The 25,216-nt window shown below is 63.6% G+C and overlaps 1 protein-coding gene across 2 annotated transcripts in view; it reads right to left on the bottom strand.

The window, feature by feature from the left end:
* Rxra (retinoid X receptor, alpha) overlaps window positions 1-25,216 on the bottom strand; it is a 73,001-nt gene that overhangs the window by 23,460 nt on the left and 24,325 nt on the right. For both annotated transcript variants that reach the window (XM_005408467.2, XM_013506714.1), the window contains exon 2: window positions 166-431. In XM_005408467.2, the coding sequence (XP_005408524.1) occupies window positions 166-375 (210 nt within the window). In that variant the 5' untranslated portion in view covers window positions 376-431. The remainder of the gene's footprint in view (window positions 1-165; window positions 432-25,216) is intronic.

Below are 25,216 nucleotides of genomic sequence, written 5' to 3'. Positions count from 1 at the left end.
AGCCCCTCCAAGCTCCCCAGAGCCCCCAGGTGGGGCAGGACCCCGCCAGGCAGAGAAGGAAGCCCAGGTCCAGGGCAGCCAGAGCTGGGCAAGGCCCTGGCCAAGCGGGCAGATGAGGCCCACCTCCCGCCCCCCAGCCCCACCCTGCCTGGGCCCTGCACTCACCTGGGGACTGCCAGTGCCGAAGCCCAGGGTGGGCGTGGTGGGCACCGACATGGAGTGGGGGCCCATGGGTGAGCTGATGACGGAGAAGGGCGGGCCCATGCCATTGATGGGCGAGCTGAGCGTGCTGATGGGCGAGTGCAGCTGCCCCGGGGAGCCCAGCGAGGAGCCGATGGAAGGGCCCAGTGCAGGGTGCAGCGAGGGGGCGGCCATGGAGCCCCGGCCCGTGGGGGAGTTGAGCGACGAGGAGTTCACTTGGGTGGAGAAGTCTGCAAGACAAGAATCCACAGGGGGGGTCAGAGAGGCCCACGGAGGTCATGCCACCCACCTGCACCCTGGGCACACACAGGCTCACGGGAGACCCCATGCCCAACGTGGCCTGGTGGTCACCAAGGCCAGCACATCCACACCAGGCGGGAATAGGAGAGCCCGGGGCAGTGCCAGGAAGCAGTCTGTGCATAGTGCAGAGAACACAGGGCATGAGAAGAGGCACAGCAGACCCTACCGGTACCCACTCTACAGATGGAACAAGCAAGGCCCCGAGGGCTCACAGCTGCCCGTGTGGAGCTAGGATGGGCACCAGAGGCTCCAAAGCTATGGCCACAGTGCCCAGGCCTTGCAGCCCCACCAAGGTGGCCACAGATGCCAGCCTTCAGGCCGCCGATTCACAAGAAGCCCAGAAGCAGGAGGCGGCACCTGGCACCTCCTGTGTGGGTGGGAAGCTTCCGGGCAGCCTTGGGCAGGGACCACCCACACGCCAGCCTTTTATGCTGGGACTTCAAAGCCCTGAACGTGCACGTCGTTAGGCCCCACCCTAGAGGCTGCCGAAGCCCCCAAGTGGCGCTTCCACTGCCTCTGGCCAGACCACCCATCAGGGAGACACACGGGCCCGCAGGCAGCAAGGACCAGGCAGCTCAGCCCATCCTGGCCGCCTCGCCGAGAACTCATGTCCTTCTGGGAAGCCGGACAGTCGCACAGCACGAGGGGAGGCTGTGACTGAACATGGGTGCCCCAGAGTGGGGACACGGGCCTGCTGCACCGCGCGGCACCCACGAGGCCTCCACCACCCTAGACCTTACCCTAGACCTTACCCAGGCACTGCGGCAACAGTGCCCCGGTGCAGACAGTGACCCTACACAGTCTCCAGGACATGCCACCAGCCTTTGGACACCACTGCCACCGCGGCACAGCGCTCAGACTGCCCGGCTCCAGCCAAGGCCCACGCCCTCCCCCAGGTCTCAGGAAGCCAGGGAGGTGCTGCACATGAGGGACCCCAGCAGCTCTGCCAGCGCCAGCACAGAGGCCCCAGGGCCCAACTCCACGGAGGCAGCTTAGCTCATCCCGCAGCCGCCTGCGCACTTCCTCCTCGACCGGGGCGCAGGGCACAGGACAGGGGCCTGGGTTCCGGGTCAGCCAGACACCCAGGACCAGCTCCAGCTGCGGAGGGCAGGGCCTGGCTGCCACAAGTAGACTCGAGGGACACACTCTGTAGACAACAAAGCCCCAACCAGGGGCCTCTGCAAACCACTGGGAGCCTTTGCCCCTCATGTCAGGAACAAACCATTTCCTCAAACGTCAAAACATCAATGTAAGGAATTCTAGAACTAGGCAGGGGACAGCGAGCAGCCAGATGGGCTCTGCAGGTCAGCCCCATTAGCCATCATGCCCCTGGATGAGGAGGACCTCGGAGACTGAGGGCCCCTGCGCAGGGAATGAGCCCAGGAGGGCCTGGGGGCGCCCAGGGGCTGGCCACAGAGGACAGGCACAGGGTGCCCAGGAGACACAGAATCAGCCACTTGAGCGTCTGACTCGCCTCCACACCCCTGATGTCACGGAACCCCTGCGACCCTGCCGAGGAAGCCACCACCACCCACCTCTGACACACGGGAAACACACAGAGAAGGTGCCAGACGAGGGCCGCCCACGGGCACACGTCCTGCGAGCCGCAGCTGCCCGGGCCGAGCAGCACGGTCATTCCCACAGGCACCAGCACAGCCCCACACGAGGAATCGGAGCCAGCTCTCCCTTCGCAGGCCTCGGTTTCTCATCTGCTCTGCGGGTGTGCGCGGCAGGCCAGTTCTGCCGAGCCCAGAGCCCCGCCAGCCATGCCCTGCACTCCATCCCGTCCCCACAGCACAACCGAGAGACCCCTGCCAACTTTGGGCAGGCAAGCTGACGGTCGGCCAAGCCCTGCTGACCTCCCCATCCGAGGCAGGGGCAGCTACGTGGGTGTCGGGGAGGCTGGGCCGGTGGGCACTCGGCCTGGAATTGCCCAGCAAGGCCCTAGCCGCCTCCCTCCCCGCCCCGAGGAAGCTACCCACCCCCCCGTCTTCCTGGCCTCCCAGAACGCGGTGGGGAATCTATAGCCAAGCAGATGCCCACCTGGGCTCTCCTGGCTTTCGCACACCACCACCGGCTCAGGGTTCATGGAGGACTGGCTGTTGGGCCCTGTACTAGGGGGTGAACTGGCCAGCTGCTGCAACCGCTGGGCAGCTTTTACTTTACTTCAATACTGCAGACTGAACCCAGGGCCTTTGCACTGAGCTGCATCCCCCACACATTTTTATTTTGTATTTTGAGACAGGGTCTGCCTGAGTTGCCCAGGCTGGGCTCAAACTCAAATCCTGCTTCAGCCTCCCATGGCGCTGAGGTTACAGGCAGGCACCACCACCCCCAGCTCGGGCAGGCAGCTCTCCTCAGCCAGCTGTCCCCAGACAGGGAGGTCTGGCTGTGCCCACCAGGAGAGAGTGGCCCTCCAGAGGGAGCCGAGCCAGGGAGCAAGGGCGCTCTCTCGGCCTCAGGCTCCAGGCCGTACCCCTCAGCCCACCAGGAGGCACCAGGCAAAGGCTTGGCTCAGCTGGCCCCTCGTGGGCAGCCTTGGCACAGCTGGCTGTCTGCTGACCTGCTCTCCCCAGCAGGAAGAGGAGGGAAGGACAGGAGAAGACCTCACCGGAATGGAGGGAGGGAGGTTTCTGGCTGCCAGCTACCAGGCTGCACCCCAAAGCTCCCCCAGGGCCCCACTGAGGCACCCACATTTGGCCCAGGTTTGAGAGGGTGCTGATCAGACAGAGGGGAGAACTGGTCCCGAAGGCACAGGGGAGAGGGGCAGCAGAGACGGGAGGGCCCCACTGAGGTTCCTGGCCGGCCTGCCACAGCCCCTGGCTCAGATGCAGGGCCCAGCGCCACAGTGAGCCCCAGGCCCGGGGTGCACAGGGGTGGCCACCCCGGAAGTGCCTGCCTCACCCAGCCACTGCCCCCAGGCTCCAGCCTGGGCCCTCCCGTTGGCACAGGCTGTCCGCGGCGGATGCCTTCCCAAAGCCAGGCTGGGTGTGTGTCTGCAGCCTTCGGGACAGAGCCACTTTCAGGCCCAGGAGGGAACGGGCAAAAAGCACCCCAGCACCCTCGGCCTGAAGAGAAAGGCCTGCCGCCGCTGAGTACCTGCGCCTAGGCCTTCCAGGCTGCCAGCTGACCCACCCGGAGCTGCGGCCTCGATGGCGCGGACCCTCCACACGCACAGCCCTCCAAGCCCTGCATGGCACAGGGGCCTCCAAGGGACATAACCCAGGAGACAGTACCAAGTCACCGACTCCTGAAACCACAGAGCCTGAGCCCAGGAGCTCAGAACCTCACACCCGCAACACCCCGCACCCCTGCAACTACTGCGACCAGGACTGGGAAAGGAAAGCCCGCTGGGTCACTCACAGGGACCTCCGGGCATGCAGGACAGGAGAGAGGGCAGCAGACACAGCAGGGGACATGCCCAAAGGCCCACGCAGGCAAAGCCATGGCGCAGCCCAGGAAGGCCTCCTGGAAGAGGCGGTGCAGTAACTCCCCTTGGTGCAAGACTGACTCAAAGCCAAAAGCCCGGTGGCAGAGATGCCCCCTGCTGCCCAGTGCCCAGAGGAGGCAGGGAAGCTCCCCAGGCCCAAGGCACGGCCATGGGGAGCCAAGGTGACATTCACTAAAACTAAAATAAAGAATGTTCTCACCCTAATCGCTGCCCCACGGTAGCTGGTGCTGGGAGGAGGTGCTGGCGGCCCCACAGGGTGTGCCTGCTGATGCACTAGATTCCTAGTGGCCCGGCCCTCCCTGAGTGCCCACCAGCACCACCCCTCCCCCGCCCAACACCACAGGAAGCCCAGGGAACCCCCACACCCCCTTCCGGCCTCTGCCTGGCAGGCAGGGGAGGCAGGCATGGAGGTGGCAGGAAATACCAGCCCCATGCAGCGGGGGCGGGGGCGTGCCCAGGCATCCAGCCCCTCTTCCAGCCACCAGGGACCTCCCGGCGCCCCCGGCCCTCTGGTATCCCCAAGAGCAATCAGGCCACCGGCTGGGCGTAAACAGAAAGGCCCACTGTGCTGTGGTCCAGGGCCAGCAGGACGTCCTAGAGCAGGAGGTGGGGCTGAGGGGCAGGGCTCAAGGAGGAGCGGGGAGCCAGCACCCAGACAGGGCACAAGCACCCCCATCCCTGCCTGGGGACCCCCCGGAACCGAAACCCTGTAGTGGGCAGCTCGTGGGCCCCCAGAGCTTCCTGAGCCACCCACCTCCAGCCCCCACCTTCCGGAAGTACTGCTTCCCCTGCTGCCAGGGCAGGGAGAAGTGGAGGCCCTGGCAGGGACAGGCACGGGAAGGCGGCAGGGACCACGGCGCGCCGGGGTCTGGGGAGAGCCGAGGGTGGTTACAGCAGAAAGAAGGAAGCACACAGGCCCGTGCCGGGGGAGGCTTCGGGAACAGGCACTCGGCACGTGGGCAATGAAAATGATCCATGGGGCTCACTGCCCTCTGGCCTAGGGACCCCGGCAATCCCATAACCTTGCTGAACCTCAGTTTCCCCTTCTGCAAAATGAGCACGCCAACAGTGCAGGCGGCTCTGACCACACAGAGGAAGAGCCCCGAAGGCCCCCTCAGCTCTTGGTCCTCCTGCCAGCCCGCACCCCACCTTCCCGCAGGGGCAGCAGAGATGGAGCCGTCACCTCCCGCTGGGAAGGTGGCCCACCGCTGCCGCCTGCCTAAGTGTCGGCTTACAGCTCCAGTGACCCAGGCTGAAATTTCAGCTCTCCTAGGGTCACCTCGGCCTTTCTTCAAACATGGGGCCCAGCCCCAAATCTCAGCCCCTTGCGGAAGTCCCAGCGCCAGGGCGGCCACATAGTGGTTCAGGAGAAAAGTGGGTCCTCCCAAGGACCCTAGGCCCCAAAGCAGAGAACACAGGGAAGGAGACCTCGGCTCCCCAGAAAACACTGGACACCCACAGAGTCCGGAGCTCAGGCCCCACCTGAGAGCCTGCAGTGGCCCAGACCCAGAGGAGCAGCAGGTGAGGAGATGCAGGAATCCCAAGCAGGTGCCTCTTGGACCCCTGCAGGCCCCACAGAGATCAGCCAGCCTACCCCGCCCACCCTTCCCAGGGGCATGCACAGTCTTTCACCCCTCTGCAGCTCAAGCCCTGGGACAGGAGGGAAGGGATGAGGAGCAGAGGGCAGGGTGGACACAATTCCACAATGCCACTGGCCCAGAGGACATGCGGGAGCCAGGAGTGGACAGGCATTGTGGCCCCAGTGTGGACAGAGAAGACAGATATCCCAAGAGCCTGAGGCATCCAGGCCCTGGGCGCAAGTCAAGGCACATCGGCCAGGTGAGGCACCTAGACTCCTGTCCAGCCACTGTTTCTGCAAACCCCACCCCACACCAGTCCACCCTCTGGGTGCCTGCAGACCTGAGGCGAAATCCTCCTTACAGTCCTTAATCCCGGCCCTACTCAGGAGACAGCGGGCCTCCCTTGGCTCCCCGTCCTCTTGCCCGAGAGGTGCAGCGCTCTCCCTCCTTAAACTCACCTGTCCCACGGGGGCTTCAATGGTGGGAATTTAACAGGACCCCCAGTGTGGGATCAGAGACCAGCACAGAGAGGGGATTTGGGGGACATGGGGTGATGAAGGGTGTGGCACATGGACACAGCTGGCCAGGAAGCTCAGTCTCTGGGGGAATAGGACCAAGGCAGGGCAGGATCTTTACCAGCAGGAGCCTCGGCCAGGACCTCCCCAGAGAACTCAGGGAAGGGCGACCACACTCCTTGACCTCTGAGTCTCGCAAGGAGACAACATGAGTCCCCTCAGTCCTAGCTGACTCCAAACTCTCAGGCACTGGGCACCCCCTTGCTACAATCCTCAGACACAGGCCCCACTGAGGCCCAAACATTCTAACGAGGGAAGACAATATAATAAAGCTCAGGGTAGGGTGATATCTGTGAAGGTGTCCAGCTAATGCTCAGTGGCTTATCCATCTGCATCATCACTATCATCATCACCACCATCACCACCACTACCATCATCACCACCATCACCATCACCACCACTACTATGACCATCACCACCATCACCATCACCATCACCACCATCATCATCACCATCACTACCATCATCATCATCACCATCATCACCACCATCACCATCACCACCACTACTATGACCATCACCACCATCACCATCACCATCACCACCATCATCATCACCATCACTACCATCATCATCATCACCATCATCACCACCATCACCACCATCACTACCACACCCATCACCACCATCACTACCAAGACCATCACCATCATCATGTCCACCATGACCATCACCATCATCACCACCACCTCCACCATCACAATCACTAATCACCATCATCATCATCACCATCATCATCATCACCACCACCACCATCACCACCATCACCATCATCACCACCACCTCCACCATCACAATCACTAATCACCATCATCATCACCACATTCACCATCACCATCACCTCCATCACAATCATCTTCATCACTACCATTACCATTGTCATCACCACCACCACTACCACCATCACCATTGCCACCACCATCACTATACCACCATCATCACTGTCACCCCATCACCATCATCTTCATCATCTTCATCACCTCCACCATCACCACGGTCGCCATTGCCACCGTTACCACCATCACTATCATCACTGTTATCACTGTTACCACCATCACTATCATCACCATCACCACCATTACCATCACTGTCTCCACCATCATCATCACCACCGTCACACCATCCTAACCATCACTGAGTGACCCCCTGCCCTGCCCTGCCCTGCTCTGCTATGTAGTTTTGCCAGTGGCAAAGGTTTTACAAGTGGTGTTTGGGGTTCTCGTGGCCATTCTTAGCAAGTTTGGCACTAGCTGGAAGCAGAGGGAGAAACAGGAAGTGGTGGCCAGCTGGCATCCGCCTCTCACACAGCCCGGGGATGCTGTGGTTGGCCTGGTGATAACAGGTGTGGCTGGCGCCAAGCCACAGTGGGGGAAGTGGGCAGTGCAGGCAGGAGGAAGGGGGTGGTCAGGAGAGGCTGCCATGACCAGCCAGCTCCTGTGCACGGGCAGCCTTTAGGAAAGAGCTGACCACATACCTAGACACTGGGGCTGGAGCGTCCACATGAAGCCACCCCTCCATGCCCACTATGCTAAAGCCCATGGGGGCTGTGGCTACACGCCTCAGGCCTGCACCAGATCACTGTATCACCCACTGGGCCAGCAGGACTCTGCCAGACACCCATGGTGACTACTCTCTGGAGTACTGGGTCACTGGGGTGCACACCTCACCTGGGAGTAACACTGCCTGAACCACCATGGCGCAGAGGGGAAACTGAGTCCTAGAGCTTCATATACTCCCAGACTCTTTGAGCTCAAAGATGTGATGGGTGAAGGGGACCTGTGGAAGGCACACCCTGGCCAGGAGGCTGGACAGCTCTGGCCAGTTCCTACCAGCTCCCTGCCCTGGCCGTGCCATACCCTCCCTTCACCACCGTGTGCACCAGGGCATCAGAGAGAAGTGCCCCCAGCCGGGCTGCTGTTTGCAGCTTCAAGGTGAGCAGGTCCTGGGGTGGCTGCACACACCCATCCTGCACACAGCATAGGCACCCAGCTGCCGGTTCCCTGTGAGCCCAGGGCTTCCCAGTCCAGGCCAGTGCTGGGTTTTTAGGAGTCAGGTGACCACCTGCAGAGAGCCACTTGCAGGACTGAACTTGAGTCCTGGGGGACAGGCACCACATAGAGTGGACAGGGCTAGGTGGCTCAGAGACCCAAGCCCGGCCTAGAACACCCACAGCTGCTGCTCATCTACCCACCCAGGCGACCTCGAGGGCGCCACGCCCAGGGCCAGGCCACACGGCCATCCCCTACAGTGCCTGCGCAATGCAGCTCGAGCCCAGAGGCAGGGCCAGGGCCCGCTCAGTTGAGGCAGGAGACTTTACCTAGGAAGCACCCACAGCCCGCTCTCAGAGACAGCTGGGGGCAACAAAGATTTAGGGAGTCTCATCAGCTGGGCCAGTGTGAGGGAGTCAGGAGAGCGTGGTGACGGGCCGCTGAGCTGGGGGCCAGCCTCCTTCAGTGGGTCCCTCACGCAAACCCCCAGGCAATGGCAGGTGGATGGGGGAGCCCCAAGAGTCCTGACAGCCTGCTTCCAGCCCAGGGCACAGGATGCCGCTGCCCAGGTGTCCCCCACCCGATCCCTAGTAGCCAACCACACCTCCTCCAGTGACCTCAGAAGCACTGCAAGAACCAAGGCCAGAGGGTGCAGGAATCGCCTCTCCCCTACCAGGTGGAGTCCCACAGGAGACCAAAGGGACAGAGCTGCGAGCTCTGATCGACCTGCTACATGACGATCCCTGCCCCTCGCCCTGCACAACAGACTTGGATAACCCAGGGCCCCCTCTCTCCCCCCGTATCTCTCTCTTACACACACACACACACACACACACACACACACACATGCACACTGCCGGGGAATGACAGCTTTCTACAAACCCAGTGGCTCTGTAGGTGATAAAAACATACTTGAAGTGGCAGCTCCTGCGGCTCAGGCACCCGCCACCCGTCAGCACCCAGCCAGCACTTTATCACAAGGGCTCCCGGAGTGTCACAGCAGGACCAAGCCACTGTCCCATCCCAGGTCCTGGAGGGAAGGTGCCACCCAAGCCCAGGGCCAGCACTGCCACCTGGACCAAGCCCCAGTTTTCTGTCCCCAGGTGTCCCCATCACAGCTCACCCTCGGCTGCTGGAATTGGGCTGCACAGATGTCCCCAGGCCCTGGGAGTCCCAGAGTGGTGCCCACAGAGGGACGGATAGGGCCCAGGCCCTGGAAGGATACTCACCTCCCCAAGGCCAGGCAGAGGCTCCCTCCACCTGACCCCCACCTGTCCCAGACACACCCGTGGTGCAGGCCCCAACACTCAAGAAGGTGGGCAGGCAGCAAGGAGGGGAACTCCTGGAGAAACCTCAAGCGTCCACAGCCCGCGGGCGAGGGGCCGCAGCCTGCAGACGGCCCAGGCAGTTTCTCTTCAACAGGAAAAGAAATGATTGTTTCGCTTTGAGCCATGTTGCTCCTGGTGGCTCAGGGGCCCCTGCCGCCCACCTGCCCGCGGCTGTCGTGGAACCCGCAACAGTTCTTTCCGCTCGCCTGGGGCCGTTTTTCTCAGCCTTATTTGCATTGCCAGCCGACTTTGGGGCACACTGGGAGGTACTCTGCGATGAGCAGGTGAAAAAGCATGGTGCCAGGGCAGCTTCGGGGGCCTGTGGGGAGCTGGCCCCTCCTGGGGACATCCCCGAGTCCTCCCACGGTGGCTGAGCACCAACATTTCCTAGACATGACAGACGCAGAGTGTCTGTGCCAACAGGGCGTGGCCACCCAGGCCCACAGAGTGGGCAGAGGCCGATGAGCAGGGGCTCCTAGAGGGCGGAGTCAGGGCCCCTCGATTTGGTCCCCACCACCCTGCCGGCTCAAGCCAGCACCCCGGTACCTCAGCCTCTAGGCAGGGGCTCACCCAGCCCATGTGACTTGCCAGCAGTACCCAAAGTGGGTACCCGCCTGGCTGGTGAGGGTCTGTGGACAGGACAGTGCCTCAGTGATGAGACAGAGTGGGCCACGGCCGCTGCGGTGGGACTCCCCCATGGACACGGACATGGACACGGGGAGGCTTCCCAGCCCCCACTCCCACAGGGCGGAACCCGCATCCCAGTACTTAGGGACCAGCACCAAGACCCCAGCCCCACCCACCAACAGAAGCCGCAATCCCTTCTCTCCCGCTCAGCTCTCCAAGGCTCTGAGTGTGGCACCTGGCAGGCCCAGCTGGGCCTCCGAATCCCCCAGGGCTGAGTGCGCCTGGCCCAGCCATGGCCTTTGATGCCCCCCCAGCTGAAAATCCAAGTGCCTTGGTCACCACATGCAGCCCAGCCATGCCAAGCTCACATCCCCTTCCTCCTGGCCCAGCAAGCCCGGGGCAGGGGGTCCATTCTACACAGGGGATAGAGCCAGCCCAGGAGGGAATCCCGCCCAGGGGAGCACAACTAAGTGTAGCCCAGGGCTCCGGTCCCCACATGTCACCCTTACCCTCACCAAGGCCACAACTGAGGCCCTCAAGGTCCTCCCACCTCCACCAACTGACACTCATCACGGGCATGAGTGGCTACTGAGCGGCAGGTACGAGGCTGGACAGGGACTGGCAGTGCCCGTGCTCTGTAGCTCCCTGACCCAAGACCCTAAGGAGGGCGTGGCAGGCACCTACCCAGTGCCTAGCCAGTCAGCACCCCGAGGGGCTGCCCAAGGAGAGGGGGAGTGGCGAGTGGCAGGCAGTCCTGCGTGGCCTCTTTCTAAGCGGTAGGTAGCCAGGACCTCCATCCTCTTTGCCCCTGCAATGCGCCCTGTGCAGCCCCTCTGCACAGCTGACAGCCAGATTCAGCTCTGGCCAAACTCAGGCCAGCTCAGCACACCTTCCCCACCATCACTGCCCACTCGGTAGGACAGCCACTGCACATTCTGCTGCCACCAAAACCTCTCAGTGGCCCCCCGCTGCCCCGACACCGAAAGCCCCTGCCCCCGGCTCCCCAGAAGCCTCCTCTGCCCAGGAGTTTCGCTGTCCCTGCCCAGTGCCCTTCCTGGCCACAGGACCCCTTCAGCATCCACGACTCCACGAGCTAAAAGTTGCACACACCCGGCCCACTCCACATGCCAGAGCCCACTGACACAAATCTACACAAAGAGGCACGGGTGAGAGAAAGCAGGCCACGGTGGGACAAACATCTGGCAGGCAGGTGCAGGAACCTGGCATCCAGGCTCCTGTACTGCGCCGGCTGCAGCCGTCACAGAGATGATCCATGTGCTCTGCAGGACACTCGAAGCCTGGACTGGCTACCAAAAACCCCAATGGCCCCGACACATGCATATGCACACTCACACAGAGGCTGCAACAACCCAAGTGCTCCAAGATGCACACATGCACAGTTCCTACACACCTAAGGGACCTGCACGTGTTCCCAACCCTCAGCTGCAGACAAATGGGCAGGCGGCACAGCTTGGACGACTGCTGTACACAGGAAACTGTATGTACTTGGATGTGCTCTCATTGGGACCAGCCGGCCCGGACAGCCCATAACACAAAGCACTACAGGGCCTGCCCCCATCAACATGGGGGGCAGTGAGGACAAAAGCCCCTGGGGGACAGGTTGTACCCCCAGAAAGAGCTGCTGGAAAAACACGAGTCCAAGCCTCACAATGTCACCCCAGAGCAGAAATCACAGCCTAGATCCAGACACAACCCTGAGGCCACAGCCACGGCCCACAGGTCTGCAGGGGGCCCACAGGTCTGCAGGGAGCCCTCACTGTCACCCTGGGCACCCCGAGCTAGGAGAGCTCTCCCCAGAGACTCCTGGTCCCCAGCTCTTGGTCCCCAGCCAGCCAGGGCCAGCCCAGGGTGGGTGAGCAGGGCAAGGTGCCTGGTGTGCTGGTACAACACTCTAGAGCCAGGTGTCAGCACGGCAGCCCTGGGCAGCGAGCTACAGCAGAGACCCTGGCCGGTGAGCCTCAGGCAGACCAGGTCCCAGCCGCTCTCTCACAGGGGTCCTGACACCAGGCCCAGGAAGGACCGGGCTGGGCCCCCTGCACCGCTCCAGCTGCACAGGTGCAGTATGCCAGACCTGGAGTCCTGCTCAGAGCCTCAAGGTGAAGACGGCCACCCTCCAGGCCAGCCCAGAGCCTGGGCCTTTCTTCCAGAACCCTCTCAGGAAGAGGTCTTCGGATCCAGGCACCCAAGGAGGCTCAGGGGCCCAGGGGTCTCGGAGCACCACAGGCACCTCCATCCCGGCCAGGATCAAGCCACACCCAGCAGCTGCAACTGGACGTCACCAACCCACACTCCACCAAGAGGTCTCCTGTGCCAGCTTCAGCACCTCCAGGCTCCCCCACCTGGGGTCCCTCACCCTCGCCCCTCCCAGGCAGACCCATCACATTGCCCATACCCCACAGACAAGACCCTTCTACCCCACATGGCCCCAGCGCCTACCAGGCCACTCTTACCTGCCAGCCACCTATGGTCCCCTGCCCGCCAGGCCAGGCCACCGCCAGAGAGAGAGGCCAGAAGACGTAGTCTCATGGCGAGGGACGGGGAGAGATCCCACCACACGGGTGGCCCCATCAGCCCCTGGCCAGCCAGTGCGGGGTCCCAGAGCCTCGGGCGCTGCAGCGTGGCCTGGTGGGTAGGGCGCTGAGCAGGGCAGCCGGGCACTGGCCAGGCGCAAGCAGTGTTGGCACTGGCTGTGGCCCAGTTCCCCTTTCCCGGAGCCGGCCCAGCCCAGCACCCTCACCAGACACCTGCGACCACAGGCAGCTCCCGATGGCCGAAACCAAGCGCTTCCTGGAAGCGGACAGGGCACTGGCCTCATTTCCTCATCCGAGAGGGGACGGCCACAGCCTGCGCGTGGGGCGGATGGACCCCCACCCCGACCCATGGAGCCCGGACGTGGGTAGACCTGGGTTCAAATCCGCTCCACCAAGGCCAACTGCCCAGCTGTAAGTGGATCAGGTGACCTACTGAGCCCCTGTCCGTGCACATGCGGATGGGGCGGTGGTACCCAGAGTGCCCAGTAACAGATGCAGTGGGCCTGTGCTCATCCTGGCAGCCCTCACAGGCACCCGCCCCCTTGCCCATGCCTCCCTCCTTCTCCCAGCCAGCAGCCCTCAGCAGCGAGCCTGGTCCTGTGGGAAGGTCCTGTCCCGTAGGAAGGACACAAGGCCAGGGGCAGAGGCCAGGGTGCCAGGTCTGCTGGGCAGAGTGGGTGTGGAGCAGACAGGCCCGGCCAGGGCAGCCCTGCTCAGATCCCATCTCTAGGGCCCACCACAGGGCACTGCCTGTGCCTCTGAGGGACTTCTGGAGGTGGGCAGGGAGGAGGCTGCCCAAGAGGCTCATTCTGCCCAGGTACGGGAAGTCTTCTGTGCCCATGAGCCAAGGCCATGCCATGTGCAGGGTGACACGCACAGAGCTGGGCAGGGGAGGCAGCACACAGACTGCAACCCTAGCTCGAAAATGGGGTCCTCAGCCTCTGTCTCAGGAGGTCCCAGGTCCAGCCAGCTCAGTCCCCATCAGGGGCAGACCGCAAGGTACGCCACCAGGTGGCTCTGAGTGAGAGGCACTTTCTGCTGGCACAAGGCCTACACCCGTCCTAGGGAGGGTGCTTCCTGTCTGTCCTGCCAGCCCTGGGGAGACATTGAGAAGTCACTAGGCTGGAGAGGAACCAGAAGTCTCCTGTGGGATCACCTCCCACATGTTCCCAGCCGCCTGAAAACCCTCCAGCTGGCCCTAGACCGCAGTGGGCCAGCTCTGGTTGGCGCTCAAGGAAGCCCCTGGTGCAGCAGCTCCTTCCTCCCTGAGAGAGCAAAGGACCAGGGCACACTCGCGCCCAGCCGCCCTGCCGCCCTCCTGCAGTACCCTCTGAGAGCCACCCCTGCCCTCCTGGGAGGGCTGTTACTTCCCCAACCCCATCCCTCAGTGCAGAGGCCTCCTATCACAGTGCCCCGCTCCCCCCCCCCAAGGCCCAGCCCCACAGAGCAAGTGCCCGTGACCATGACTGCCTGCCAGGGCTGGGGCTCGTGGACAGTGAGTGAAGCTTCCCAGGGTTACACTGCATCGGGGAGGGGCAGAGCCCAGCGCTACGGTAGGAGGAGATGCGGCCTTTTCTCCTGCTTCTATGGGGTTTGGGCTTTGTGCCCCAGGCTCACACGCTGTCCTCACAATGACTAAGTGACCCCAGTGGCATGGTGAACTGACAGTGGCCGGGTCAGCCCCAGGCCACTATCACCCCTCCTGCCAGCCAGTGGGACCCTTTCTCATTCCTGTTGGCCGGAGTGCCCCAGGATCCTGCCTGTCTGGCTCAGCCTGGGGTCACACCTGGACAAGGACACTGACAGAGGCGTGGGGACCGACTCCTGGAACTCTGACGGCCTGGTCCCTCCTTCCGCCTCCGGGTCCGTCACACACTTTCTTTGCTATTTACAAGCCACACCAACTCGGCTGTGGCTAGTGGTCAGCCATGACTCCTGGGTCCTCCCAGCTGCCCCGGGCCAGGACAGTCAGCCGGGGCCTCTGCTGCCGGGCAGGGTAGGGACGTGGCAGGCAGACAGGTCCCGAGGGGTTCCTTGGCTCTCCCCACTGCATCAGTTTTCTGGTGTCCAGCAAGCCTCACAGCCACAAAACCGACTCACTGCCATAGCAGCCACAGGGGCCTCGCTCAGGGTCTGCCTGTCCTAGGTAACAGCGGGGCCACCTCTCAAAGCCACCAATCTGTCACCTGTCTCAGCAAGGCCCAGCTGACCCTGGTGGCCTCAGGTGTGGCACGGGCTCTCTGGACAATACAGCAAGCACTTGTCCTTCCACGGCCCAGCTGTGTGTGCCGACCCTCAGGGTCTCCCGCTGGACCCAGCGCTCACCAGTCCTCCGCCTCTGTGCCCGTGCGTGGGCACCTCTGTGTGGGGACACGTCGGCCTGGGTCCCAGCAGCACAGGCCTTCACAGTCTCACCAGCCAGCCCTACCTCAGGCAGCCCAGCCAGACGCGCTGTAACACTGGCCAGAACCAAGAGGTGCGGGCGCTGGGCCCAGCACGGCATTACCAGGAGCCTGGAGCTGCACGCTCTGAGACGGCACGGTGCGAGGAGGGCGGGCTCTCGGCCACCCGTCCCAGCCCAGCAACATCCCGTCCGCACTCGAGTCTGGGGACGTGGGGAACACCACGCTCAGGGCCGCCCACCCAGGCCAGCTGTCACGCACCCCACATCCCAGTGTGCCACTCATCACCCCCTTCGGGACAGGGTCCACCTGTGACCCTTCAACCCACAAGGCCCAGGCCAGCATAGGGGCCTGGTCTTTCTCTCCTAGCAGCTGTCCCAGGCCTGCCCAGCACCCAGCTCTTGGCCCCTAGGAGGCCCTGCAGGCCCCACCACGGCCCCCACTGCCCCCTCCAGTGCCTCACCCCTCCCACTCAAAGGAGCCTGGGTCCTGGGCAGAGCCAGGCGCACATGCACGTGTGCATGCACACACACACACACACTCACACACACACACACACACACACAATCAGCTTCCTTCCTCTCTGCACAGTCAGGAGCAGGTGTGCAGGGAGCAGGTGTGAAAAGTGGGAGGAGGAGGTAAAATTCAGCCCCCGTGGCCACGCGTCACCTCAGCCTGACCCCCTCCGGTTCACTTTCTGGCAGGGCACGTGTGCACAGTGGCCAGGAAAACGGGGCACCAAGAGATCCTGGGAGGGCTCGCTGGCCGCCACCCCTGACACCAGGCCCTGCTCTGAATGCTACACAGACCAGGGATGGTACTCGTCACCACCCGAGTAGACCCTGGGACCATGTTCAACGACCCCTGCAGGCCCAGAAGCGGCGGCCGCTTCCCCAAGCGCCTCCCGTGTGGGGCCCAGACGGCTCGAGGGCAGGCAGCTGATGGGAAGTGGCTCACACCGACCAGGGCAGCTCAGATGGGCAGCAACGGATGCCCCAGCCCCGGGTGCTCAGGGTCTCTCTCAGCTGCCACGCCCAGCCCACTCTGTCTTTCCCAGGGACCCTGTGCCCACCATCAAGGACACACATCCCATGACGTCCATTCATCAGTCTCCAGTGGGTATGGCCAGGCCTCTCTCTGCCCAGGCCCGGCCTTGAGCACACACAGTCATCTCCTCCAACAAACCTCCCCTCCACTCAGGAGACCCCTCAGCACATGGGGCCCTTAGTGTGCAAACCCCCCAAGCCCAGCAGGGCCCAGACCCGGGCCCCCGCATCCTTGCCTGCCTGCCGGCCAAGCCACTGCAGCCAGCAGCAGGTCTCGGCACGCCTGCTGCAGTCAGTCCCCCACCCCCACTCCCTCCCCGCTGGGGTGACTCACGGGACCGGCACGCCACCTCCGGCCCACACTAAGGGCGGCCGCCAGATGCTCACCTGTCCGGGCTTGATGCCGGCAGACAGTGCAGTGCCAAGACCAAGCCTAGCCCTCAGGGTGGCAACACAGGCCATGGGAACTGGGGTGTCCCAGACCACGGGCAGGAGGCCCAGGGAAAGCAGCTCGTGCCTGGAATCTCCAAGTCCAGGTCCCTGCAAGTTTTGAGCTCCAAAGTGGGTGGGTTTCACCCTATGGGCAACACTGGCCCACTGGCCCGCTGGCCCACCTAGACACAGGCAGCTGGGGGCCTGGGGCATCTTGGACAGGCCCTGTGGGCTCCCTGTCTGTGAACTGGAGTGTCCTGCCCACCTTCTAGGCCAGCGCCAGGGAGCCATACAGCAGCACCCTGGGGGAGGGTGGCATCAACAGTGGACTCAGCACACACAGCAGCCATTCACACAGCACCCAGACGCTGGCCGTGAGGTAGACCAGACATTCACTACACCCAGGGCAATGACAGTAATGGCACGGCTCACTGTCCCTTCAAGCTGCTCCTCAGGCCTCCCACACAGAGCCCCCCGACCCCAGACATGGACCCCGTGGATGTCAGGATGAAGGGAGACCCCCTCCAGGATGCCCAGGGCACCTCAGCCCCAGGACTCGATGCCCCTATCCCCTCTTTGCCCCCCACCCATGGACACAGCCCCTGTCCCCTCCCTCACAACCACTGCCCACAGATGGCCAGGAAAGGTGAAGGGGTCAGGGGACAGACCCCGAGAGTAGGGACGGCCCTCACCTGGCCCCTGTGAGGGGGACCTGTGGAGAAACACAGGCCAAGGGACCAGGAGGGACCCGGACAGGCATGGACACACAGGTAGGACAGGGAGCGGGGCGCAGACGGCGGGGCGGCTGCAGGCTTGGCCAGAGCCCGGGAGCCAGTGACGACACTGGGGACAGAGCAGGGCCTCCCTTCCTGCGCGGACAGAGCGGCACCAGCCAATCTGAGCGAACAAGCCACACAGCCGAGGACACCCGGCTCCCACCCGCAGCTCCTGAGCGCCGCACTGCCCACCAGGTCCCTAAGGCAGGTGACACCAGGGGCTGGGGCAGCTCGGAGGCCCGGGTCCAACCCCACACTCTCTGTGCTACTCTGACAGCCACGGTCTGAGACTGGCTGGGGTAGTGAGGGTTGCTCCTGGGGACGGGGACCAGGACTGACGCTCTGGGCACCCTGGAGCCCGCACCCTGTTTCTCTCCAGGCTCCCCCATCTCTACACAGGAGTGCCAAGAGCGCCCTCAGGTGGCAGGGGCTCAAGGCCCGGAGCAAGGACCTGCTCACAGGCATGGGACAAGAGTCACACAATTTACACAGCAACCCTGCGGGCTGGCCTGGCTCCCCATGCTGCCCTAGTGGTGGGGAACACGTCCTGTCCCTGGGACAACAGCACCGGGCCAGAATCCGTGCCTGACATAGGTTAGGTGGCCACACTCCCACCACACAGCACCACCCCAGGACGGCTCCCTGGACGGGGTCCAACCCCGAGCTGCACTCGAGGACTTCAGCCACCCCCCGCTCAGCACGGCCCTCTGGATCTCCTCAGCCCGAGGCAGACGGAGAGGGGAACCTAGCCTAGCATCCCATCCCCTCACCCAGTGCCCCTGGCCCGGCTGACTGGGACAAAACAGGTTGCTGGGGACAGAAGCTGGCAGCTCAGATGCAGGGAGGCTGGGGCTCCATCCCCTAGGGGGTCCCCAGCACCGGGGCCTCCAGAGGCCTCATGCCAGGACAGGGAGTGGGCCTGGGCAGAGGGCCTGGGCCAGGACAGACAGACACCTGGATGGGCAGGACAGACAGATACACAGTCCAGATGTCACCTGCCTGCCCAATCCACCAGCATCCCCCAGGACACAAATGAATCCTGCACTCATAAGAAACCTAGCGCCCAGTGACCTGCTGTGGCTCCTTCCGTCCTTGCCCTGCTGGGACCCCTCTGGGTCTCAGAGGAGGAGGCCAGGAAAGCCCGCCCTCCGTGCCTCTGCCTCTGTAGATGGGCCTCGCGCTGGCACGTGCCCAGCGCCCACCTTCTCCAGGAGCACAGGGGACAGGCGGGGTACAGCCAGAATCCTCTGATCCTGACATGCTCCCGGCCCTGCGCTGGCTTCTTTGCAGCTCTCAGCAGCTCTGGGAGTATCACCCCTGTCACAGAAGGGACAGACGCTCAGACACCCTGCAACCTGCCCAAGGCCGCACAGCTGGCCAGCAGTGAGTCAGAGGGACCTGAGCCCCAGGCTGCCTGGGCACAGGGAGCAGGAGGCGGGGTGCGCAGGGCTGGGGGTGGACACAGCTCTGGTCAGCAGGGCGGCAACAGGACTGAGCTCAGGGGCACTGGCAGGACTCCAGGGGCTTTGGAATCACACAGCCTGGGGCCCCACATCCCCCCAACACTGGTGGGGGTGCTGCTTCTTCCAAAGACCCCCAGCTTTGATGGAACCGAACATCTGATTCTGCCTTCAGCTCCCAGAGCCGCGTGGGCCCGCAGGGCTCGAGGCCCTATTCCCTCTCTGTTGTTTGTCTGCTGAGCAATGGTATTACAGACCCTCGGCCGCCCATTCGCCACACCCCACCACTCCGCTCCCCACTGCCCCCCACCCGGAGCTGGCGGCCCCATCCTGGACCTGTCACTGCATCTCTGCTGTGACGCCAGGCTGCTGGCCCAGCATCCACCAGGCCCTGCCTCTGAGCCAGGCCAGTCCTGGCTCGGGGCCTCTCTGGGTTGCTGCAGGACCAATTTTCCTTGGCTACTGGCGACAGACTGGCCTGGTGCTCCTGAGAGGGACCCACTCCCCACACAAGGCCGCCCGTCCCCCAGGCCCGGAGGAGGCAGGTCAGTTCCCGGCTGCCTGGACAGCAGGGCCACCCCGCCCTCTTCCTTGCCCGCCCTGACCCCGCGCCCTGACCCCGCTCCCTGACCCCACGCCCTTGCCCTGCCGGCTCTGCACCCCAGCCCAGGGCCATTCCAGGAACAAGCAGGTCTGCCTGCTAGCCTTGGACATGCTGTTCCCCAGGCCAGAAACGCCCGCCTCCCCTGGCCACCTCGAGCCCGGCTCCCTGGACAGGTGCCTCCTCCAGGAAGTTTCCCTGGGCCTCCCACCAGGCAGGGCCTCCTGCCCCCTGCTCCCGAAAGCAAGGCCAACAGAGGCCTGGGCTCCCCACTGAGAGGCTTCCACTGGCCCCTCATGGCATCGGGGTTACCCCAGGCTGGCCCAGGAAGGTGCCATGCAAACTCGCTGGCCGGCTGGGCAGGGTGGGGGCGGCAGAGACAGGTGTGCCCAGCACAGGCTGCAGGACTTGTCACGGTGCTAAAAAGCCATCCCAGCCTGCACCAAGTTCCAAGGAGACCTGGGAAACCCAAGTCCCCGGGACGGTGCGCAGCTCGGCAAGCGAGCAGCTCCTCCGCCCGCTTATCTCCCTTCTCAGAGCTTCAGCGGGGAGGAAGTGGGGGTGTCTGGATTCTGACGTCTCCCCCGCATGCCGCACACTCCCTGGCCTCCCAGGCAGGGGCTCCCCTCCTCCTCCAGGCCGGGGGTGAAGGTGGGAGCACAGGAGGGAAGGCCTGGAGAACACTCGGGCTTCCCTCAGGCCAGGGCCTGAGGCTGCTGAGGGCCGGAACTGCCTCCCCAGACAGCCAGGCGCCACCCACGTGGGGAAGTGGACAGTTGCCACAAGGCTGGCCCTTCCTGCCTGTCCCACAGTCAGCAGATCTGGGTTCGGACGCTGGCTACACACACGGCTGGGAGAGATCAGGGACACCTAGGTCTAGGGGCCTCGGCCTTGGGGTACAGTGCTCGCCCTCAGCCACGGCTCCCAGAAGCTTTGAGGAGAGACCGCAGAGGGCCACAGTGTTCACGTCGCTCAGAGCTCGCTAGGGGACATCCGCCCCCCCACAGCTCTATGCCATAGCAGGTGGATTATCAAGGCCAGTCCTGCCTGCGACACCACCAGGAGCTGGAGGCCACCACCAGCAACACGGCAGGAAGGAGACACCAGGGAGGGCTTCCCGCAGAAGGCACCACGCACCTGTCCCAGTCACAGGCTCGGCTCCCCCAAGCAAGATCACCCGGGCCCTCTGGGCACGGCAGGGAACCAGGACAGACCCTGGGGACCCCAGCACACAAGGCAGGCAAACCAGGCAGAGGCCACCCCACCCCACCCCACTCCCGCGAGCCCCACAGCGCCAGGTCAGCTGTACGACTCAAGCCCGGCAAACCACACCAGGGGACACAGGTGCTCAGGCCGGGCGGGCGTCAGCGCACCCCGCTCACAGCAGGCGCCTGTAACGGAGCATGGCCTCACAGGCCGCTTGTCCCGCTGTGGTCACTCCTGGCTCCCTGCAGTCCCAGCCAGGCCACCAAAGCCCCCACCTTCCCCAAACGCACGCTCCCTGCACCTCGCTGCCCGCCGTCCCTTGCCCTGTCTGGGTGCTGCTTTTTCACCTGCAACAGACTGCCTCCAGGGCCCCTCCCCGCGGACCAGCTAGGGCTGCACAGCAGCCAGGCGAGGCTAACAGCTCCTTGCACCCAGCCCCATCCAGCAGGCAATGGGATGCCATCTCGGGGCTTCCTGAACCCCCTCCAAAGTGCCCACCTGTGCCTGCCTGGGGACCGCAGAGTCCCAGAAGCAGCAGAGCCAGCGTGGTGCCCGCCCCACAGGCTGTGCCCCCAGGAGGTCTGCTGTGCCTCTCTGAACACCGTGCACAAGAAGGTGCCCCTGTGAGGTGACGGGGACAGCTCCACAGCGCGTCCTAAATCTCATGCTGGGGTCAGTGGACAATGAATTCCTCCACCACCCTGACCCTTTCCACCCCAGTAGGGGCATCCCAGACAACAGTCTTGGTGGCACTAAGCTGCCCGCACACCAGCCCAGGGCCGAGGGCCAGTCTCCGCTGCCCTCAGGAGGACACGGGGTGCTGGGTCCTCACCTCTGTCCCAGCCAGCAAGACCAGTGGCCCGCACCTCCCCCCACACGGCACCCTCGCTGGCCTCAGCACCGCCTCTCTGCACTCCCGCCACTCAAAGTCCCAGCTCAGAGGCCTGAGTTCTAATCCCCCCTCCGTGCCTTGCTGAGCCTCAGTTTTCCCTTCTGCAAAATGGGAAGTCCAAAGGATTACATCGCCCAAGGAGCATCACGCCCCTGACGTCACGGCCTCCGCTCCTCTCTGGAGAAGGAAATGAGGCCCGGACACCCCACAAGCAAGGCCAGGGCCAGGCCTGGCACCGGGCGCCTGACACGAGTCCTGTGACGGCTGGCAGGATGTTGGGAAACAGGCACTTGTTTCAACACTGCCTGCCTCGTCAAAGACGGGTTGCAACATGCAGCGGGCCCGGGGAGCAACGCGGCCGCTCATCCCGGCCGGCTGCCCTCCAGGCAAGGGGGACAGCCAGGCACCACCCTCACGCTGCCCTAGTCGCAGCCCACCTGGGGACCGCTCGTGCTCTCGGGGACGGCCGAGACAAGGGAGGCCCACTGTAAAGGTGCAAAGACACCCCCAAAGCACATTCACCCACACAGCTGTGCCCCGCGGCGTCACAGCTGGCCGGGAACAGGGAGAGGCTTCCTGCCAACCTGCTGGGACAGCTTCGCGGGGCCACATTCTGGAGACACAGGGCCCCTGGACCCAGCCTCCCCAGAGCATTCAAGGTCCAATTCAGCCCCCCCTAGCTCCCAGCCGCATGCCCGCTGTGCCCCACAAGCCAAGGCTGTGCACACAGCGGCCCCCCTTCCCAGCACAGAGCCAGAGTTGCTCCAGGCCTGTGGCAGCCACTGGCTCTGGCCAAAATTTAGGCAAAAATCACAGCCAGACAGTTGCAACACTCAGGAGGCTGAAGCAAGAGGATCGCCAAAAGTTCAAGGCTAGCCTGGACTCATGGGATGCTGTCTCAAAACAACAAACAAAAACCACAAAACAATAACAGCAAAAAAAGAACAGCCAGGATGATGGCCCCAGAGTGTGCACAGCGCCCCATGGAGCAAGGAAAACTGAACCTGCAAGCAAGTCCAAAGGCCCTTCGCAGCCTGCATCCTGGGAGCACAGCGGAGAGGACGCAGGCAGTGTACCTGGGCCAAGCTGCCCATGCCAGGTAGGGGACTCCACATCGAGGCGTGGGGTTGACTGGGTACAAACCCACCGTGGGGAGCTCTGTGATGTGTGCCCCAGGACCTCCTGGCTGACCTCCAGGGCCAGCCCTCCCCCATGCCACCTGCAGCTCGGGAACAGGTGCTCAGCTACTGCTGGGAGCTACCCAGCATGCCCAATGACCACCACCCCAAGGCGACAGCAGCACCCCGCCTCTTGGTATGGGGCACCCGGGGCCCCTGTGTCCTAGCAGCCACCAACTGCAGCCCCCAGCCCGAGCCTGGTTTGGACAGCGCACTGCCAGCCCCAGTCGCCGGGGCCACCATGAGTGAATCCCGGAGTGGGGGTTTCTGTTCCCGTGATGCCCACCCCGGTACCCACTTCCACGCCCCACCACCATGCAGCCAGCTCGGGTCCGGCTTGGGGGTGACAGGAGAACACTGGGGGCCCTGCTGCAATCCTGCTGCTCCCTGCAAGGCCAAGAGGCTCCAGCAGGGCCGAGCTGCACGGATGGGGTGACCATGAGCCAGTCCTAGGGACACGGCAGCCCAGGGAGGGGAAGCCTACTCGGGGAGGCAGAAATCCCGCACACAAGCCAGAGGGCAGGGGGGTCACAAGGACAGGAGGAGGTCTGGACAGAATGTGGGAAACCGGAAAGGTCTGGCTGAGTCCCCAGGAAAGGAGCCACCTGGGGGGTCCAGTATGTCCAGCCACAGGATGGGCAGGCAGTGGCCACAGCAGGCAGAAAGCCCCATGGAGCCACCCAGCGTCACACTGCCAGCAGGCACAGAGCAGGGCCCCCACAGGTGGACGACATCAAAGTCCAGCTGCCCAGGACCACTGTGGACATCACCCCACATGCCCTGGGGCCCACCCCAGGACCCTGCAGGGCTTCCAACCCAGCAAGGAGGGCCCCAAGTTCTATGGCAAGCTCACATGGACACGCACGTGTCTGTCCCTGGTTACAGCAAGGTGCCAGGTTCAAGGAGCCCTGGGCTGGGAGGAGGGGCGCCCCCATCTCCGGTGTGGGGGCCCCGAAACACCAGGGCAGCTTCCAAGCAGGTGCCCAGAGTGATGCGAGACGGAAAGGACCTTCCTCCCAAGGTCACTCAGCCAGAGGGGGCCCACAAAGCCTGGCTGGGCAGACAGGACAGAAGGTGGCTGTGGGGTCACGGGACCAGGCGCCAGCCCAGGGCTCAGAACCATCATCTCACACACACACACACACACACACACTCACACGCACTCACATGCACACACATACATGCACATTCACACTTAGACATACACATTCACACACACGCACACTCCCACTCACACACAAATACACACACACAATCCTGTACGTTCACGCTCACACATTCACACACCACCCGTCCATCCACGCTCACATACCCTCCCACGCTCACACACCCTCCCACGCTCACACACAAACACTCCCACACATAACCACAGGCCCAACTTCCACACAGCAGGGCCAGCTCTCTGGAGCCATCCGTGCCTCAGTCCACAGCCCCTCACTTGCTCAGCCTCAAGATGCAGGGAGAAACCCCAGCCCATGGCCAGAGGCCGCAGGGGCAGCCTCACCACAGCACGGGACAGCCAGGAGAGGGCAGCTGTTTCCTCCCAGAAGAGGACCTCAAGCCCACCAAGCCCACAGCCCATCCGACAGTGCCCACCATGGACGCACATGCAGGCCCCTCTGGGGACACTGGGGGCAGGACCCCAGCACCAGGGCAGCCAGCAACTCCAGAGACAAGCAATCAGTCAGGGCTGGGGTCCCCACGGCACCCGCTGGGGAAGGCCTGCCCCTCGCCCCACGGAAGGAGGAAACCGTCCCAGATGTCCTTCCTGACAGGCTGTCATCTCCAGAAGAGGTGTCACAGTCCTCCCCTACCATCAGCCAGGCCGATGCTACAGGGTTCTCGGGAGCCATCAGCCTATAGGAGATGGTGGGCGGGGCCAGGAAGCAGAGCTGGCACCAGTGGTGCCGGATACCTGGGCCATGCCTCGCCCTCCTGAGGTGTCTCCGGGCCCCTGGGAGGGGTGTGTCCTGCACACTCAGGCACATAGGGTGTGAGGAGGCCCTGCAAAGCCTCCAAGAATGAGACGGCCATGGTCACCACACCCCACACGCCCCAACCAGAACTTCTGGCCAAGGGGCTAGAAGCCTAGGTTCAAATCCTGCCACCAGAGCGCTGGTTCCCTGCCTGCTGTGCACCCATTTCCCTATTTGTACAATAATCAGGGTATGGCACGACACAGAGGGCCCACGGCTGTCCCCGCCATTTACAGTGGCAGGCAAGGGGCTGCTCCTTCCCCGCCCACCAGTCCAGCTCTGCTCAGCACCACAGTGCTGCCAGGAAGTCGTCCCTGGGGACCAGCAGAGCCCCACAGACAAGGGAGTGGCCACCAGGGCTGGGCCGGAGCCGGGGAGGACTGTTGGTGGCCCTGGGTGTCTGTGGAATGGATGGAAATGGCCCCAAATTCTAAAACTGGTCTCGCTGCTGGCTGTACCAGTGCTTCAGACAATAAATTCCACAGAACGTCCACTATAAAGGTGGATTTTATGGTACATGAATCACATCTCAATCGATCAACCACCCAAACAAGAGGCCTGGCACCAGGGGAAGACTAGGAGACAGAGACAGGGACCCACCAAGCCCGTCCTGCAGGAGCCCAAGGGACCCCAGGGATGGGGCCT

This window comes from Chinchilla lanigera, unplaced genomic scaffold (genome assembly GCF_000276665.1).
Source record: "Chinchilla lanigera isolate Chin_1 unplaced genomic scaffold, ChiLan1.0 scaffold00112, whole genome shotgun sequence".
Classification (NCBI taxonomy): domain Eukaryota; kingdom Metazoa; phylum Chordata; class Mammalia; order Rodentia; family Chinchillidae; genus Chinchilla; species Chinchilla lanigera.
The sequence above is the reverse complement of the archived record's forward strand: the minus strand, read 5'-3'. Positions and strand labels throughout refer to the sequence as shown.